At 37.6% G+C, this 18,053-nt stretch overlaps 1 protein-coding gene across 5 annotated transcripts in view; it reads right to left on the bottom strand.

Annotated features, from left to right (window-relative positions):
• SMPX (small muscle protein X-linked) overlaps positions 1 to 9,425 on the bottom strand; it is a 38,944-nt gene extending 29,519 nt beyond the window's left edge. For 3 of the 5 annotated variants that reach the window (XM_023918488.2, XM_023918489.2, XM_023918490.2), the window contains exons 1-3: positions 9,307 to 9,425; positions 5,692 to 5,751; positions 800 to 889 (exon numbers count right to left, since the gene is read on the bottom strand). In XM_023918488.2, coding sequence (XP_023774256.1) covers positions 800 to 889; positions 5,692 to 5,730 — 129 coding nt within the window. In that variant the 5' untranslated portion in view covers positions 5,731 to 5,751; positions 9,307 to 9,425. Of the gene's footprint in view, positions 1 to 799; positions 890 to 5,691; positions 5,752 to 6,984; positions 7,028 to 9,286 lie in introns of all 5 variants that reach the window. The other 2 variants (XM_023918491.2, XM_023918492.2) reach the window with 2 other exon arrangements.
• Between the last annotated feature and the right edge of the window lie 8,628 nt (positions 9,426 to 18,053).

The following is an 18,053-nucleotide window of genomic DNA, read 5'->3' as shown; positions in this document are numbered from 1 at the left end:
TAAACTAAGTAAACTGACCAGGAAATCAGCACCCATCTTCTTTTATCTTGCTTGAGTATCTACCACTACCTTTTCTTGCACTGCTGGTGTTAGGGTCTCACTTATTATTGAAGTTAATGGTAAATAAGATGTTTTAATATAATTCAGAAATAACCTTTGTGATCAATATTAGTTAAGGTATAAATTGGATTTTATATTCAAGACTCAGTGTTAAACATTTCCTGTAAAAGACAAGCATGAAAACACAGAATTCAGTCTAAAACGGAGTATTTTCACCCCTGGGTAGGTAAATGGGTTTGGAATTTCTGTTTAATTCGGAAATGTCTTCATATTCAATTTCTTCCTGTTGATAAACCTTCCAAAAAGTGTTGTGTTTGAAAACCTGTTCCAATACTGTTAAGCTGTAACAATAAATCACACCACAGGGTGACAGGTAGCAGCAAAGTCTTCCAAAGCCTTGCTATAACTTTTCCTGTGGTATCTCATCAGCTCCCATCTAGACAAATGCTGCTGGTGAAATTCTGGCTTTCTCTCCTGACAGCAGATATCATCCTGCTGGGGAAGCAGAGCTACACACGTAAACATTTATATTCCTATAGGTGCTTTGGCACCAAAAGCAGAACTATTTATACACAAAGTGTTAGTAAGTGGCCATTTATTTCCATGAATATCAGTGTTCAACTGTGGTACCTAAGATTGGTATGCAGAGCTGTCAGGTCACTTTAAAGGCTTTTTTTTCTATTTTATGGGAGGGATTCTCCTCAGGAAAAAAAAAATTTCAAAAACCTTTTTTGCTTACCTCCTCCACTTCTTCAGGTGTAAATTCTTTTCTTTTATGAGGGTGGCCTGCACCAGGTCGAAATGCTCCCATTGGGATGTTAATATTAGCCTGTGAGAAGGAAATTGAGATGCACATAATAGTGACTGATAAATAAAGATCCAGCTGGCAAATGGCAAAACTCAAAAGGAGTGGGACAAGCATATAGACATTATCATGGTTTCCAAGCACTTATGCTTTCAATGCAACATCACACCACTCGATGTGTTCTCATCTCCATTTTTAAAAAAGTGAAAAAACAAACTAGAAAGCTTTTGAAGTTCTGCATTTTAGACTAATGCTTCCTGATTCCATTGGACATAAACAAATGAGTACTGGACACTAAAGTGTCTTTAGGCACCTGGGTCTGTTTCAGTTTGGTCAAACAGAAAGTGAGTGCCAAAAGCAACATTTAAGTGTAAAACATGCAAATCCTTCAATAACAACCAATCACTGAATGTGATTTTACCAACAAAATTTACTCACAGTTGCTACAAACTGAAAATACTTGAACCATTTCCAGCCCTGGGTTCTGCAAAGTCCCTCCAGAATGATACCCACACAACTGCGTCAATCTCATCTTTTATCTGGGGCAGAAAGCCAGTGGCCATAACATAATTAGGGCTGATATCTTAAATATTTTGGGGAATACAATGGTACAAAACACTGCTCAGGAAAGAGCAGCTGAAAAGTATCCATTTCCCAACGTAACTCAGCCAAGATTGTTTTAAAAGTCAAATGGCATGATCAACTAAATGCACAATTTATACTTATTCTTATCTCGTGATCTCAGAAGAGAAGCTGCTCCTAGGAAATGTCATCAAAATATCATGACTCCCACTGGTAAAACCAGGGGGTGAATCGGTAATGTTACGGAGCGGAAGCAGAAAACCTTCTAACAGCGAGCTCTGTTCCTGTCCTTTGCCATCTGACTGATCTGCACTAAATGAAGACAATCCCATCCTTCTGCTCAAGTTATGGTCTTGCAGATCATGCCCCACCTGGGCAACAACAGGAAAACAGCCCACAGTTTTTAGTAACAACAACTGTTCTGACAGCTGTAATCAAATGACGAGCAAATTAATGAATCCATCTGCCAAGAAGTTAATGCTTTTCCTTGTATTCTACTTATCTGTTTCCCATTATCTTATTTATGCAAGACGATGCTGTAATTTCAGTGGGGCTGACAAACATCTGCAGGGTCACAGACAACCAGGTATTTGTTTCATAAAGCTTTTTCACTGGGTATTAGTTTAGATATTGTGAAACTTTTCACCTGCACTTTGTAAGTTCCCAGGAGACAGGGCATTTTCAGCCTCACAGTTCCTAACTCATTATTTAATTTATATGTGGAAAAAAAACCCAGCTTTGCCATTTCTAATTTTAAGTAACTGCCCCACCAAGCTCTGGTATCTCCAGATAGCTTCGATTTTTGGAATGGGAAACTTCTCTGCAAATTACAGCTAGCATGGTCATACAAATTTGCAGAGTTGGAACTTTAAGAAATATCTCTCCTCGTGGTGCACATCCTGAACTTGGACATTCCTTCCCCTTGGAGGCAGCCAAAGCAGAAGCCAGCCTCCCAGGGAACACTACAGCCCTTGCAATTCCCACTGTAATTGACAGACCAACTGTGACTAAAAGTGGTTCAGAAAGCAAAAATGAACCACTAAGTCCCGGGCTGCTAATTAAATTCAATAAACCACTCTTTGGTCTGCTTCAGCACATTCCCAGTAATCTGTGTCACACAAAAGCACTTTGTACTTTTTTTATCTGCAGTAGGGACAGTCACATCAGAGTTCGGGCAAGTATGAAGTCATGACATAAAAATATGGTAAAATGAGTATCCTTTAAGATATAATTTAAAACTGCCTGCATCTGATAACACATACTGTGAATTAAAATATTTCCTCTATGAAATGAAAATATAACATTTCCAAACAATTCCTGACCATAGGTACCAAAGTCCTGAGCTGTAAATGCCTCTTAATCCAATGCTGGTCCTGTCTCACAGATTAGCAGCTGTGTAATGGGAGGGCCAAATTCTATACACAGCATAGTCTGCAAGGGCTTGTGCTGTGATCAGCACAAGTTCACAATTTTGTTTTAAAAATATGTTTTATGGCTTTTGTCACCTGTAAGCTGAGATGGAGATATGACCCTAGGGGATCTCCATCCAGTAAAATGCTAAATAGGAAGTTTTTGGTTCCAGACTCTGGAAATCCTAAATTATAATTGCTTTAGACAGGCTTTCTAGGTGGGATTGTTATGTTTAACCAAAAGAATTATGAAAACTACTGAGTTTGTCTCTTCCTTTGTTTGAACAGCCTACCATACTGTGTGTTATTGCAGTTTTTCATACAATGATACAAAGGTATGTGCACTGGTGTACTCTACCAGGGACCTTTTGAACAGACCAAAGGAAAAACGACATACTAATGTATTGCTGGTTTGACTCAAACCACTATTAGTCTTTCTGTTTAATAGAGAGAGGGTATTTAGGCTAGGTTACAACTGATAAAGCTGTGCATGAGTTAAGGACTGTTACAGGTAAGTCCTACACAGCATCACAGCCATTGCTGGCTGTCCAGATGGATGATTGAGTACTCTGGAAAGATACTTTTGTATAAATATATTTAATCAAAAAAAAAAAAAAAACAGAGAGGGAGAAAGAGAGGGAAGGGAAGGGAAGGGAAGGGAAGGGAAGGGAAGGGAAGGGAAGGGAAGGGAAGGGAAGGGAAGGGAAGGGAAGGGAAGGGAAGGGAAGGGAAGGGAAGGGAAGGGAAGGGAAGGGAAGGGAAGGGAAGGGAAGGGAAGGGAAGGGAAGGGAAGGGAAGGGAAGGGAAGGGAAGGGAAGGGAAGGGAAGGGAAGGGAAGGGAAGGGAAGGGAAGGGAAGGGAAGGGAAGGGAAACAGACAACAAAAACAAACAACAAAACCCTCAAAACCTCCTCTCCCTTACGTCTGGGGAAAGCCAAGAGTGTTTAAAGCTAAAATAATTTTCAGCCAAAGCTGTTCACAGCCTTTTACACACTGAGAAGGGTAGGTCAGCAATTGTTTCCAGAAATTAAAGTACTTTGGTCCTCTGTTGCCCCAAACTACTCTTGGGAACCAGTTTCTGCCTTTAACTCTCACATCTGTATTTAGCAGCTATTGGGAAGTGAACATTTTTGTCTATATCTAGCACATTCAGAAAAAAAAGCCGTTTCAGACACAGAACACCATGAAACACTTCAGTTAGTGAGGTGCCATAACATTCCCATTGCTGCAGCATGATGTACATTCCCCAGGGCACGTCAGCCCTATTATACCAGCACACAATAGCAAAGGATCATAATATATGAATCACAATGTATAAAAGTAATGTGACATTTTGAGTCATAGTTCTTATGCTCAAAGCATAATAAGCATCAATTGAAGTGCAAGTCTCCCTACTAGAACCACCTTTGACACAATGCTTAATAGATATATTTTAAATTTTTGCTGTAATTTTTCTCACAATTCAAATTACCCTTGCAAAAATTAAAGTTTCTTAAAATATTAAACTTGGTGCTTAAATTTAATGTATTTTTTAAATGAACAACCTAGGAGCATTGTTTACATTTAGAAGTTGGAAGTCATCCTAGAAATAAAATGCAGCCTATCATTACATCTTGAAGAAAAAATGTAAACCAAAAAATTCTTTAAAAATGTTTGTATGTGTCTATGGAGTTTAAATGTAAAATGTAAATAAATACTTTTCAGCTATTAAATATCTATATTTTTTCATTAATCCTACAAATATTTCTATAGTCACTGTAAAAGAGAGATGAAAATTTGAACTGAGTGAAATCAAAATGCTAGCAAAATGGCATTTTTTTCTAATTTCAACAGAATTATAGTAGTTTGCATGCCTATTTCAATAGAATTGATGATAATGATAAAGAGAATCTGCATTTTCACAGTGCCTTGCATCTTCATTATGCTGCCTAACCCCTCAGTAATTAATCTTGATACTCCAATCCATTGCATTAGTATTATCTCAAGAAAACAGAGATCAAAGAAGACTTCAGAAATTCCATTTTGTGTTTCCTAGGTAAGGAAACTTGAACTGAATAAAATTTTATTGGAAATCCATTTTGCAAAATACATGAGAATTCTGTAAGATTCTTCAATACAGAAGACATTTTCACCTTTTGACAAGAACCAGTGATAACATGAACTAACACATTCTTCATGTTATTTCATAATGATTTCATAATGATGTTGGGATAATTCTCCAGCTGTTTCTTTTACAAGTATGCAACAGTCAGCTCCATCCTTGTAAGCATATACCATTGAAGAGATATGTGGCAGACAAGAATCTTTCAAATTAAAAGATCAACATTTCTCTCATTTTCCTTTGGCTTCTAAATAAAATGCTTCTTAAACAATTATTTGAAGCTGAGGGTTTTTCTCCTTAAGGAATGCAGACATGAAAAACTTCACAGTACCCATGCTATCTTTTTAGCCTATAAATCCCCCAGCATTATATTGGCTTTGTGGAATATCTAATGGCTGCAGGAATTATTTTTACTTAACCTAACAGTTATGCAGATGCATTACCATGTTTTGCTTAGATGATCCTCCAATAGGCATAACCTAACACTGCAAAGACCATGCAAACAAGTGATTAACGAACCTATCTGATCCAGTTTTTTTGTCAGCTCAGATCAAAAGATGATCTCCAGGTCACACTTTTTCAGTGCTTTCATATCTACTAAGCTTTTCACTTGAACAGAATAACTCCATCTAGCACTCCTATGGTGCTTTGTCTGAGTAAAATGCAGTCTGCCAAGCAATGGAGGTTGAGATTTATTATTTTATTATATTAAAAAGATAAATGCTATCTCTTACCTGAATGGCTTTGACATGTGATGCTGGTTGTTTTGACATTTTTACGACAGAGGCTTATCCCTGAAAGCAAAATTGGAAAGTGTTACAGGCTCTGACATTCTGATAGCTATGGAAGATAAGCTAGAACTTAACCCATGCTGCCTCTTGACAGGCATCCATTTCATCTGCCCAGCTCCTGTTTCCATCTCTGTTTCCAAGTTGCTTAGTTATTCCTTCTGATATCAGAGGGAGACAGAACACCTGAGCTTCACCAATTAATCTTTCATAGCCACAAATGAAGCTATCTCTTTCACATTAAAAACAATAATGAGTAGAGATAAGGAATATCTCAAACCTTAAGAGCACTGTAAAATGAGTAAGAATTAAGGGAAGCTTTTGAGGATAAACAGTGTATGATTAGTCCTGTCACAGTATGTATGTGGGAATTATTAGAACTTTCAGTTTAAGCCTTCTCCCATATAAAACGTAACATGTTAGAAAATATTGATAAATGCAGACATAACCATTTTCTGACTCACAAATCCTTGCAAACCTTTCATGCCTGTGGACTGAAAGAGATTATCATGGTCAAAGAGAAAAGCTCTCCTTGACAATTGCTAGTTCACAAAGTAGCCTCCCTTCAAAGTTTTAGATCCTATAGGTTCATCAATTTTCTTTATCAATAAGATCAAAACCAATATTTTTTTCTATACAATTTTATGAAGGTGGAGAAATACGGACTGATACAGTATTAATATAGAATAGCAAAAGGAAATACACCAAAGTAAAAAGGAAGAAATTGTATTAGCAGGTTATTTGAAATACCATCTCAGCCTTTCATTCTCTCACTAAGAAGTTAGATTTTAACCAGACTATGCTTTCATCAAAGTCCTGTTATTTAAATATTATAATATAAAGTAAGGTAGTAATTCTAAAAGCTGAGATATTAATTCACCAGAGAAGTCACTGATCACCACCAAACTACAGCACATTTCTGATACTGTATTTAATTTTAGATAGGAAGGGAAGTAATGAGAACAGAAATAGATGACATAGGAAAGAACAGTAGAAATACACTGAGAAATTAAAAGTGTGTCACAGACTTGGGTACCCCAAAGATTGTAACTGCCACATGAGGCAGTCCCCAAAAAAACATATAGGTAAGTTGTAGGCTGGCTTCAACCTGGAATATCAGCAATATCAGCTTGAAATTGTATTGCTGGGACTGACTAGAAGACTTCCTCCTGCATATTCTCACATCAGTTTTAAATCTGTGTATGATGCTGAGCAGAATGAAAAGTACAAATGACCTACCATTAGAGGTCTCCCTCTGGTCACATCTCAGCTGCAAAAAGTGCTGTCCAAACCAACACAGCATTCAGTCAGAGGACAATCATGTTCATAAATTGCTTTGGGTTTAAATTGCTTCCACTAAATTAATAAATCAGAAAAAATCCCACTGTGCAAAATAAAACCAGCATTATTTTAATGAGTTTTATATTGTGGTTTTGTATATACAATCTTAAAATGAAAGGGAGTTTAAAAAACTTCAGAATTCACTTTAGAGGATGCAATCTCAGCCACTGACGTTCATGATAAAATTCAAACAGATTTCAAAGACTCAAAAAAAGATTTACTACACTCTCTCTCCTTTATTTTTGAAAATCTTTTTTAGGCATATAAATAACTGTTCTGTTGATCAGTGACTGTATTCCAAAATAAAACCAAAACAATCCCTCAACTGACTAGGAAGATAGGAGTCATAATACAGAATGTTTAATTAATTTTTTAATCAACTTCTCATCTTTCTAATCAGAATGAAAAATGGAAACAAAAGCACAGGAAAATAACATTAAACATTCTGAAACACAGTGGATCTACTTCCCAAACACTGTCACAAAGAAATTCTTGCTAAGATGTACTTTATCTTGTATGCCTGTGCATTGCAAAAACACCCAGACACACTGCTTGGGCCACTTAGAGATAAATGGCAAGGATTTACCCTGAAGCTCAGCTTTAAAACAAGCACAGCATCAGTGCTCCTCAGCGAGGTGCTCTGGGTTCACAAGCAGTCAGTGCTCGAAATTACTGCAATCAGACACCGGTTCCTAAAGACGGATGCATGATACAATTGTGTAGGACCGCTTTTGGAGGAGGTGATTTTCCTACCAGCCCGTGCTGTCCTCATTACCGACAGAGAAATCAGGACAACAGCACACTACTGAGTAAAAATAGATCTCTGGCTCTTTCCCCTTCCCTCCCTTCCCTGAATTTCCTTACAGAGGAATACTGACCATCAATCACAGGGAAATAAACCTTAGATTACAAAAGCATCCATTACAGAAGTGATTAGTTAACTTTTATAAATTTCTTTGTTCTTTCACCATGGGTCTCAGAGAGAGAGTCAAGAGTGCTGCACTGATTGTATTAAGTTATTTCTGGTATTCCAATCAGTTCTGCAAACTTGAAAAAATCCCACTTCACCCTCATTTCCACAGCAGGATTTCATGTACCTGGCAGCCAGAGAAATGCAGACATGCAGCCTCTATTCCCCGGTGTCTTTTTGGCCTCCCCACACCTTACCTTTTACCTTTTATGGGCTGCATGCTGAGCCAAACTTAGAAAGCAATGGCAACGTTAGTTTCATTTGGAGCTGGTTTATGGCAGCCTTCCTTTGCAAATTCCCTCAATTTGCAGTGGAAGTACTCATGAGCACGACTACTTGTGAAATACAGGACTACTGCAGTGAAATAAATGAGTGTTTTGAAGCGAAACTTTGTAAAACAAAGGAACCTATCTTCTGTCTCGCTGCTAAAAATAATTTCTGACAGGGCTGCAGCAAGATAATAAGCTGATTTATTCAATTTGCTTTAAATATGATGAGATATCATAATGCCATCTTTTGTAATGCACACAAGAGATGTACAGTAGCACACAGACAACAGCAAGAGCCCTCCCCCTGCCCCAGCTGGAAGCTGCCCTCTCCCCCCACTGTATGCACGGCATCAAGCGCAACGGGCATTTTGGAGACAGAACTGCAGTGTATTATCTTATTAAAAGGCTTTGACAGGAACTACACAACTGTGAGACCCAGCCAGTAAAATGAAAGAAGAGAAACCCCTACTCTGCAGCTTTCAGCCTGTTACACGAAAACTTACTACAAGCTCTAGGCAAATGTGGTCACATTTTCCTTAATACATATACAATAATCTTCTCTACAGTTGCCTGTGAAGCTTAGTGAGAGAAAGCTCTTTTACATCAAAACCATAATGTAATATTTCCCTAACTATAATAAATATATTATAATATATATGAAAACAATAACCATCTGCCTATGTACTACAATACTCAAACTCATACACACTTCTTATGAGTCATGAGGTATTCAAGTGGCTTTTTGGTTTAAATCTTTAGATCCCCACAGACTATGAAGCAATAACAATCTGCTCTGAATACTCTGATACACTGCATGAGACATTAAAATAGGCAGAAACCCACTACTATTGTAGTAAACTCACAGCAATTACTAAAGAGTTTTCATGAGGGTCTTTCAAGATTTTAATTGACCCCTTCAAGATTAGCTAACTTATTTACTTATATAAAAAAAGTTCCAAACCGTCAAGTGAGTATGCACACCTCCTTTTGATGCTGAAAGAGGTACCTTCTTCTAACCAGCTGAGGTATTGCCTGTGACCCTTTTAATGTGTCTGAAATAGCTCCGATGCTTTCAGCCTGGACGGCACTGAGTGCTGCTCCAGGCTGGAGTGGGACTCAGCAGAGAAGCAAAGTGTAAAAGGGAATTCCTGTCATAGCTTCCAGTTGTTCTTCCTAAATATAGAGTTTGATTCACCCTGTAACTTGGTCCCCTGTGACACTTGACCATGGTAAAAGCAGGGCTCAACTGTCAAGCAGGAGGTGTTGAAGGAACACACCTTTAGGTCCTTTTCCTGCCCTCCCTCTCGCTGTCATTCCAGGCTTTTCCCAAGTGCCAGGTATACAGCGGTACTAGGTAATAACACAGAACTCCTCCCATGGCATTTGGGGCAGTGTGTGGCTCCCTACGACACACTGGAGAAGGAAATAATTATGGAGACGTAATTATGAAGAAGTCACCTCAGAGGAACTATCTAGGGGAGGTGAATGACACAGGAATGTGACCCTATTGCTGCTGCTTTGGGAGCAAACTCACACAGCAGCTGCCCTGGGGTGTCGGCAGAGCCCTTCCCCTGCAGGACAGCCATGCTCACAGGGGAGGGCTCCTGAGCATTCGAGGCCATAGCGACCAGCTGCTGAGCTTGCAAGCATGGGGGTGAAGAAAAGCCAAAGGAGGAGCATGTGTGTGTGTGTTTGTGTGTGTGTGAGAGAGCTGTTATAGCTCACAAGGGAAGTAAAACACTGCACAGTTGTGCTTGTGCTGGCTGGAGTATGTCTTAATGAGGGCCACTGATGGAGATATCACAATAAGTCATGTGTGGGGCATATCCTCAGGTTTCCAGTTGCAGAAGTGCAGATTCCTGGTCATTTGTGCATCTTCACAAGAATGTATTTTCCTCTACCTCACTCCTCTGCTGTACCTGACCCCTGCCACACCCACAACAATAATGGTGACAAAAGCAGTGTCATTATGGAAACAACTGTCAAGGATCTCCCTTGACTTTAACTCATTTGACCCTTTTAATTTCAAATATCTCAAAGAGGAAGGTGACCAAGCAGGCTGCTTCATTAAGTCTGTGACTCATTCTCTACTGCCCTCTTTCCCAAAAATGTCATCTGGTAGCTGATAAAGCTGATGAATTGCTCTGGGAGCTTGCTGACTATTTCCAGCCACCCCCTTCCCAAGCAGCCACAAGAAGCTGGACGACACAGAACTAGGCACATAACCAGGATGTGTGTTTGTGTAGTCAGGACTGATGGACGTACACAGCAATCAGCTCATTCCAAGGAGACCTCTTTTCCTCAGAAAGGCTGATTATGCCTGTTGCCAAAAATTTTGAGGAATGAGAGGGCTACTGCACTTGAAACCTGGTGGAGTTCCCAAGAGGGCTCAGAGTGCTGTTCTTTGGCTAGAATAGAGGAGTCTGCCATCAGTCGAATGCCCTGCCCTCCAGGTGGTTGAGACCACATTAAAACAAAGCCAGAATCAGGTAAGTGACTTTACATACCTCCTTCTGAAGGTTCATATTTACAACAGAAGTACCAGAGGACAATGGAAGAGGCAATATATTTTTGTAACATGGTCCTGTACATTAAATTATTTCAGTTTAGCTTACAATAGTAATATTACAAACTAGCTCTTGAATACACAGTTCTTTCTTCTATGTGTCATTAATTAAGCAAACGTCAACCATTGTTTAGATTTTGTAATCTCTCTACCTTGTAAACATGCCTAAGAAATATCAGCTCAACACTGCTCCCTTCAACAAATTTTCATAGCAGTAACAAGTAATTTAATAGTCTTAGTGATGTGTAAACAAGAAAAGGGTCTGTCACCTACCCAGCACCCACTAACTATCATACCTGAATTGTATTAAATTATGGGGATCAAAGGAGTGAAATTTTATCCTCAATACCAGAAAATGCAGATCTGAGTAGATTTTGAAGCATTATGTTGCTCTTAGAATTATTTTGCAGCTTATCATTGCTTTTGCATAACCTCTGGGATGCACAGCCTCATGACTTGCAGAGTCATCTGGTAAATACATGCAGCAGATGAATTAGGAAGTAAATAAGGAGGCATATGTGCATTTCAGATGATGGATTCAGTGTCTGGCAAGTTAGGGCCCTGTACATTGTCACACATGGCATAAAATTATTATGTCTCGTGTATAGAGATCCAAGATACAGTAGAAATGCATTTACTTGAAGTGTAAAACGCCAATATAGTTTAAAAATAGACTTTTGTGGCATTGCTAGAAGCTTGTCTAATTAATATGCTTTCTGGCACAACTTACTAGTTTTAAAAGTGAAGTTGATGGTTAACAGAAATGTGTATGTGTCTTACTTCTCCACTGAGATATTTCACTGCATAATGTCAGAATTGTTTTTTAAAGCTGTCACTACTTAATACATTTACGTAAATGTTTTGCTTTTTGAGAAACCTCATGAGCATAGATAGAACTTCCCTAAGTGTCCCAAAAGAATTTATTTTTCTGTTGTAGTCCACAAGGTTTTAGTATAATGTAAACAGTGTAATGCAGTTGAAAATGCAAGTCCACACATAAGAAGTCACAACCTCAGCTCACTTGAAATAAGACTTCTTGGAAGTAAAAAGTTAAAAAATACATTTCTGGAGTTTTGCTTTATATTACCACACAGTAGTAAAGTATTATAGATCTTTAGCAATGGAAAACTTTGCTTTTCTGTCTCCATCTTAGCTCCATAAATTACAGTTTATTATCAGGTAGAGAATAGTGGGTCCATGATATTAAGTATTTGGCTAATTAATTCCTACCTTTATGTTAATTTGAATTTTTTTTATGATTTTTTTAATGCAAACTAAAGTTGTAGTGTAACTAGTATAACTATTCTCTTCAGCCAACACACTGAAATTACTGGTTAAAATGGAAAAATAAGAAAAACAAATAAAATAAAAATAATAAGTATTTATAAATATAAAATTTATAAATAAATAAATTTTAAAAATAAGATAAATCTGCTATCAGACAGATTTATCAGAGGATCCTGAAAAAAACCCCAATCCATTCTTTCACCAATCCAGGCACCATCCATATTTTATCTCACTCAGGATTTATTTTTGGGCTCTTTCCCTTTAGTAAAGATGCATTCATGTAATAATGACCTGGCACATAGACTTGATGAAAGGCAGAGACTTTTAGCAATGGTACCCATGTCACATGCAGTCAGACAGAACTACAGAAATTTAAAATACAATGGAGCTATCAAATTTACGAGGCATCACAAACCATTCCTGTGCTTAATTTTAACAGAAAGCACCTTTGAATCATAGGTTGCAGAAAGAGTATCAAACCTCAGCAATTTTGTCAGAAGAAAAATTGTTTCAGGAAGTATCATCTACTGGTTGCATGTCTTTCCATTTTGCCCAATCTCTATTTCTTAAAATCAAGAAAAAAAAACAAGCACTTGCTCTTGAGTTTTTATTTGTATAGCTATGCCAACAAGAATAACATCAAGTTATTTAAATAATGAATGACATAAAATAGCATGCAAAAATGTTTGCTGTTATCTAGTAGGCAGGAAATCAACACAAAACATATCTAAATTAGCTGATTTTGTTTCTGTGGCATTTCTGGGCTACTAAATATTAATTCAACTCCTGCATGCTCTTTTTCTTTTCCATAGGAAAGCATGATGATTATTATCACAGACTGTTCCATAGAGAAATAATTAGCCTTGTATTAAGGAGATGGTCTCATTAAAGGCTCACAGTGACCTCGATCTGAATTTCAGAGTTACAGCATCATTAATAGTGTTGTTAGCATCATCTACAAATTAAGTTCTGAAAACCTTATGAATATAACCCATACAAATTCTAGAACATCATAGCTTTGACCATTATTATCCAAAAGCCATATTCTCTGTTGCTTGGTATTGCGTAAAATTTCTTTATTTATACCCAGATGTTTTTGGTAACTGAAAAATGGTGATGACGATGCAACAAATTTGTTTCCACTTTTTCTACTGGTAAATTTTAACCAGTATATCTGGCAAAGCTGGTAGCATAAGAAAGAGCAAGGTTAATGGCAGATTTTGAATATGAAATTTAAATTACATGCTGGTTTTTGTAAACATTCTCTCTACTGTAATGATTCAGAATTATTTGGAAAAGAAACAAAAAACATGACACTGCACCATCAGATACTGTTCTCTGCAAGTGATTTTGAGAAAACAGGAACTGACTAACTCACTGTTGAAACTTTCAAGAGACAGACCACTAACTGCTTTCACAAATCAGGATAATTCAAGTAAGCATGTACTATCCTTTTCAATCATATCACACACTTACTTTGATGATGCCCATCCCCATCAGCTGATCATATCAGCTGTGCACTATTAGATCTTGTCAGATTAAGACCTTACCTGACTGCAGCAAGGAATTTTGCTGTTGACTCAACCCAGAGATATATATGAGAACTAGGTACAGATATACCAGAGGACTTGGGACTCAGCACCACAAAAAGTAATTTATTTATCTGTTGTGATAAAGCATGACAAAAAAATGGCAGCTATGGTCCCTGTGTGAGCGCAATCATCTCAAGTCTAACAAAGGGAACGATGACTAAATTCTGCTGATTTCTTATCTGAATGGCATATTGAGAAGAAAGAAATACATATTTGAGATAAGAAAAATCTGTCTGGTAGAAAGACAGAACAACCAAGATGAGGAAATGGGCTGGAGGAAGCAGAATTTCAAGGACATTATAAATAAATTAATGCCTTTAGATGAAAAGTTACCATTCTCAAAGACAACTGCACCAACCTGCTGAATTATATGTGATTTTTTCAGTTGCTATCTTTAGTTCGTACCTGCTGAGCAGAAAATAAAGATGAAGATTGTTAAATCATGGGTGTGAAGATTTTTAAAGTTTGAATCAGTATCAGGACACTTACCTTACTTCTCAAAGTCATAAGGAAAAAATCCTTACCTTGTCACACCTTCAGTGTTCTGAAACAACAGGGCCATTAAGAATGAAGGCTTTCCATGGTGAAGAGATGAATAAATCTACTCGTCATACCTATCTATCAAGTAGTCAAACATGATCTCTATTAAACCTTATTTTTATTGAATCAAATCTGCTACAGAAACATTCTTCAATTATCTGTGGCCTCCTGCCATACAAATATTGCAATGTTCAGAGAGAAATTGCCAAAATAATTCAGTCTTGGCACAGAAAGACAGGTCTCCAGCTGCTCCATTGGGCAAGGATGTTTTCCAATACAATACCAAATCTCCAGAATAAAAAAGTGCTTCTCTTAGTATATTACATGAAGTAGTTTTTTAAATCTTCACATCTTACTTTACACTCATATGAATTAGAGTTGTGGACAGGTAGCATCTTCTATTCAAGGATAAAAAAAAGCCTCGAAGAATAAATTACATTAAGCTGTTTCACTCCATCTCCTCTGGCTATGCAACACAAGCTCTTTAAAGTACAGTTTGGTTCTCAAGATCTGGAGCTAAAAGTGAAGCTTGAAAATTATTTGTCTTGGAAATTACATTCAAAAACTGCAGTCTACTTTGTGTTTCCTGTGCCCACCAGCTTTTGGTGAGGTACTGACCATACTCTGACTAGAGGCATCCATGGAGATGTTCCTTGTTTTATTGCAGCCAACTCTCAAATTATTTCTTTTTACTAGTAAGAAAGGAAATGATAGCTTAGGCTCCTGACACAAAGTGGCCTATGTAAGGCAAACTCACAGTTTTGTCATGGATAGTTCACAGGTGCTCTGGCTGTCAAAGGGCAGAGCAGATTTGTAGTACTGGGACACCAGTTTAAATTCATTTATCCACTGTGTGCAGTGCTGTGTAATCACAAAGCTGCTCCCCTCTGTCCTTGAGGTACAACAAAACCAGCGCTGGCTTAATTGAGTGCCGTGCTCCCATTCAGGAGCTGCTTCAGCCATCTGTGCAGTCCAAGTGGACAGTTCTGGGGATATCCTCACTGGTTCACCCTGTGTAAGACATTCCTATTGCTCAGAACAGCCAAGGATCACATATGCTCAGATGAATCCAGACTGGATGGGGCCCTGAGCAACCTGGTCTAGGGAAGGTGGCCCTGCCCATGGTGGGGGATTGGAACCAGACGGTTTAAGGCCCCTCCCAACCCAACCCAATCTATGCTTCTATGAAGAGTAATGCTTCAGGCTTTAACAGCCTACAGAATGATGAACTACAGATTACCTTATCTCAAACTCACTTTGACTTGCTTATGCTACAGGTATTTCTTTCCCTAGGGTTTAAGGCTGCCCTACAGGTTTTGGGGTTCAAAGTTGATAGGTCTAATGCTATCATGTGCATTTATTTCAGGTTACAGTAGGCATGAAACAATACCTGTTAGACTGAAACTATTCAATTTATTTTGCATTCTGCAGTAGAATAGGGGATTGTGTCCATAGGGACTTCACAGATAATTTAAATTTAAAAAAAAAATAAAAATCCCTCAAGCCTTGAAACAATTGTTTGATATTATGCCCTTTTATGGTCTCCTCCTTCACTAAGTCCTTTACTTCCTGTAATTTTGGTAAACTCGCTTTTATGGATAGACTTTTAAAGTTGTAAAGGGCTCTCAACATAAAAGCTAATGCTGAATAGCTGTTCTCCAGTATCTCTTCCTCATGCATAACTTCTAAATGATTACAGAGAATGCAAGCAAGACTATAAAAATGAGCAGCATAAGCCTGAAACTAGTATTTTTATGGAACTGTATTCTAGAATAATATTCTAGCCACATCTCTTAAGTTCCTCCATTTCCTTTGCTTTGCTTTAAAGTCTGATACTTATTTCTCCATGGAATGCAACAGCTTTGGAGGACCCTTTTTTAGATAGAATTCCAGCTGAGATTTGCCTAACAGAGTTAACACAGATGAGTAAATACTGAAAACTGACAGCAAATAAGAAAAAACTATAATTTGTTTTGCTATAGATCAACACTGTGAGACAACTGGTGAAAAAGCATCTACAACTATTGTTTTCTGCAGAATAATCAAGTAAAGACATATTTCTACAAACACTTGTGCTTTTCCTTTACCTATGTTTTCATGTTAATAGTGGCTTAAGAACAAATTTCATTTAAGAATCAAAATCCCACCTTTATAGCAAGTACTTTTGGTAATCAGATTAAATACTGCAAACAAATCATGAACCTTAACAGAGTACTCTGACCTCATCTCTATTTAAATAAAGCAAGACTGCTTTATACTGTAATTGAAATATAAAAAACACCCAAGCCAATAAAATAGTGTAACATTCTGATCTTATCTGTTTTAAGCAAAGATAGAAGGATTTTTATTTTCTTGTTTTGATTTCAGTTTAAAACATCACACATATAACCTATCTCCATAATACCCACTCCCTGAGTTGCTTCTTTATATTGAGATTCTTTTAATACAACATCAATAAGGTAATGAAAACATATTTTTCCTTCATACTTTTACAACCAATGCTACACACATTTCTGTAGTGTGCCAGTCTCTGTATGTCTCCTCTTGTGTCTCAGATTTCTTCTTTATTCTGATCTCTTTATTTCCTCCAGCAGCAATCTCCTAGCCTGCAGAAGTGCTTAATGGACCCTCTATTTCATTTTTTCCCCACAGATTTCTTCTTTCATGCATTCTGGTCCGTACTTTAAATTCTCAGGTAGGCTTGGAGGCTCATTCTGGAAATATTCCTGTATTCTGCAAAAGCACTCCTCCACTTTAAGTTACAGCGGCACATAAACACTTGCAGGATCACATTTTATCCCAGCAGTCCTTTCCTGTCCTTAGCTAATCCCTATGCCCAACAACCTAGAGATGAAGACTACTCAGAACATATCTAAACCCCCATTTTTTCTCCCTGAGACTCAAACACTTATCCAATCAATTCATGTTCTGATTGTAGGATCTTCAAACCAGCAAAATTTACAACCTCTCCTCGACAAAATCAACATCTTAGCTGATCTTAGGTCTGAGCCTGTGATGAACTGCAATTAGTACAATTTCCCTGAAGCCCTGCAAACCCCTCTAATATAAGGGGTTTTGACAGTGCTGTTCAGGACAGTTTTACTTATATTTTGCTATGTGTCTTCTATGGTAATATCTGAATAATCACATATCTACTACTATAAGAGATCAAAGTTGAAGAGATTAATTACTTAATTCCATGGGAACAAGGATAAACTTTGCCTCTCTCCCATGGGCAAAACACCTGCTCAAGTTACCCAAGTTGGAACACTGGGCCTGGCCATTCACTCAGAACATCCATCTTCTGCACTCTAGAAATTTCTTACTTTTATTTGTTTTCTTGAGATAAAACTTTTCAGCAGTAAAATATAGACAGTGTATTTTATTTTCATTCCTTTTATAGTTACACTTCCAATTTCTATGAAAAATCAATAAAATTCAAGTCTGTATTTTTATGGTATGAATGTAGAAGCAAAAGTACAAAAATTTTACAAAACCTGGTCACCAACTAGTTCATTTGAACATGTCCATTTTAGTTTGCTTTACTTCAGTAAGGACGCTAGTAAAAGTACTTGTGTTCTCAACTGTTTGAATACAATTCTCCTCCATTGCTTCTGGAAAGCACCACAGGTTCATAGTCTGTGTATTTGTATTAAGTTCATGTTGGTCTATGGAAAAAATTGAATTTTCAACCATCAGTCAACATGGACAGCTTACATCAAAAAGTAGGGTTGTTGGAATGA

This window comes from Cyanistes caeruleus, chromosome 3 (assembly GCF_971803275.1).
Source record: "Cyanistes caeruleus chromosome 3, bCyaCae1.hap1.1, whole genome shotgun sequence".
NCBI classification, from domain to species: Eukaryota; Metazoa; Chordata; class Aves; order Passeriformes; family Paridae; genus Cyanistes; species Cyanistes caeruleus.
This window is presented reverse-complemented; position numbering and strand designations above follow the sequence as displayed.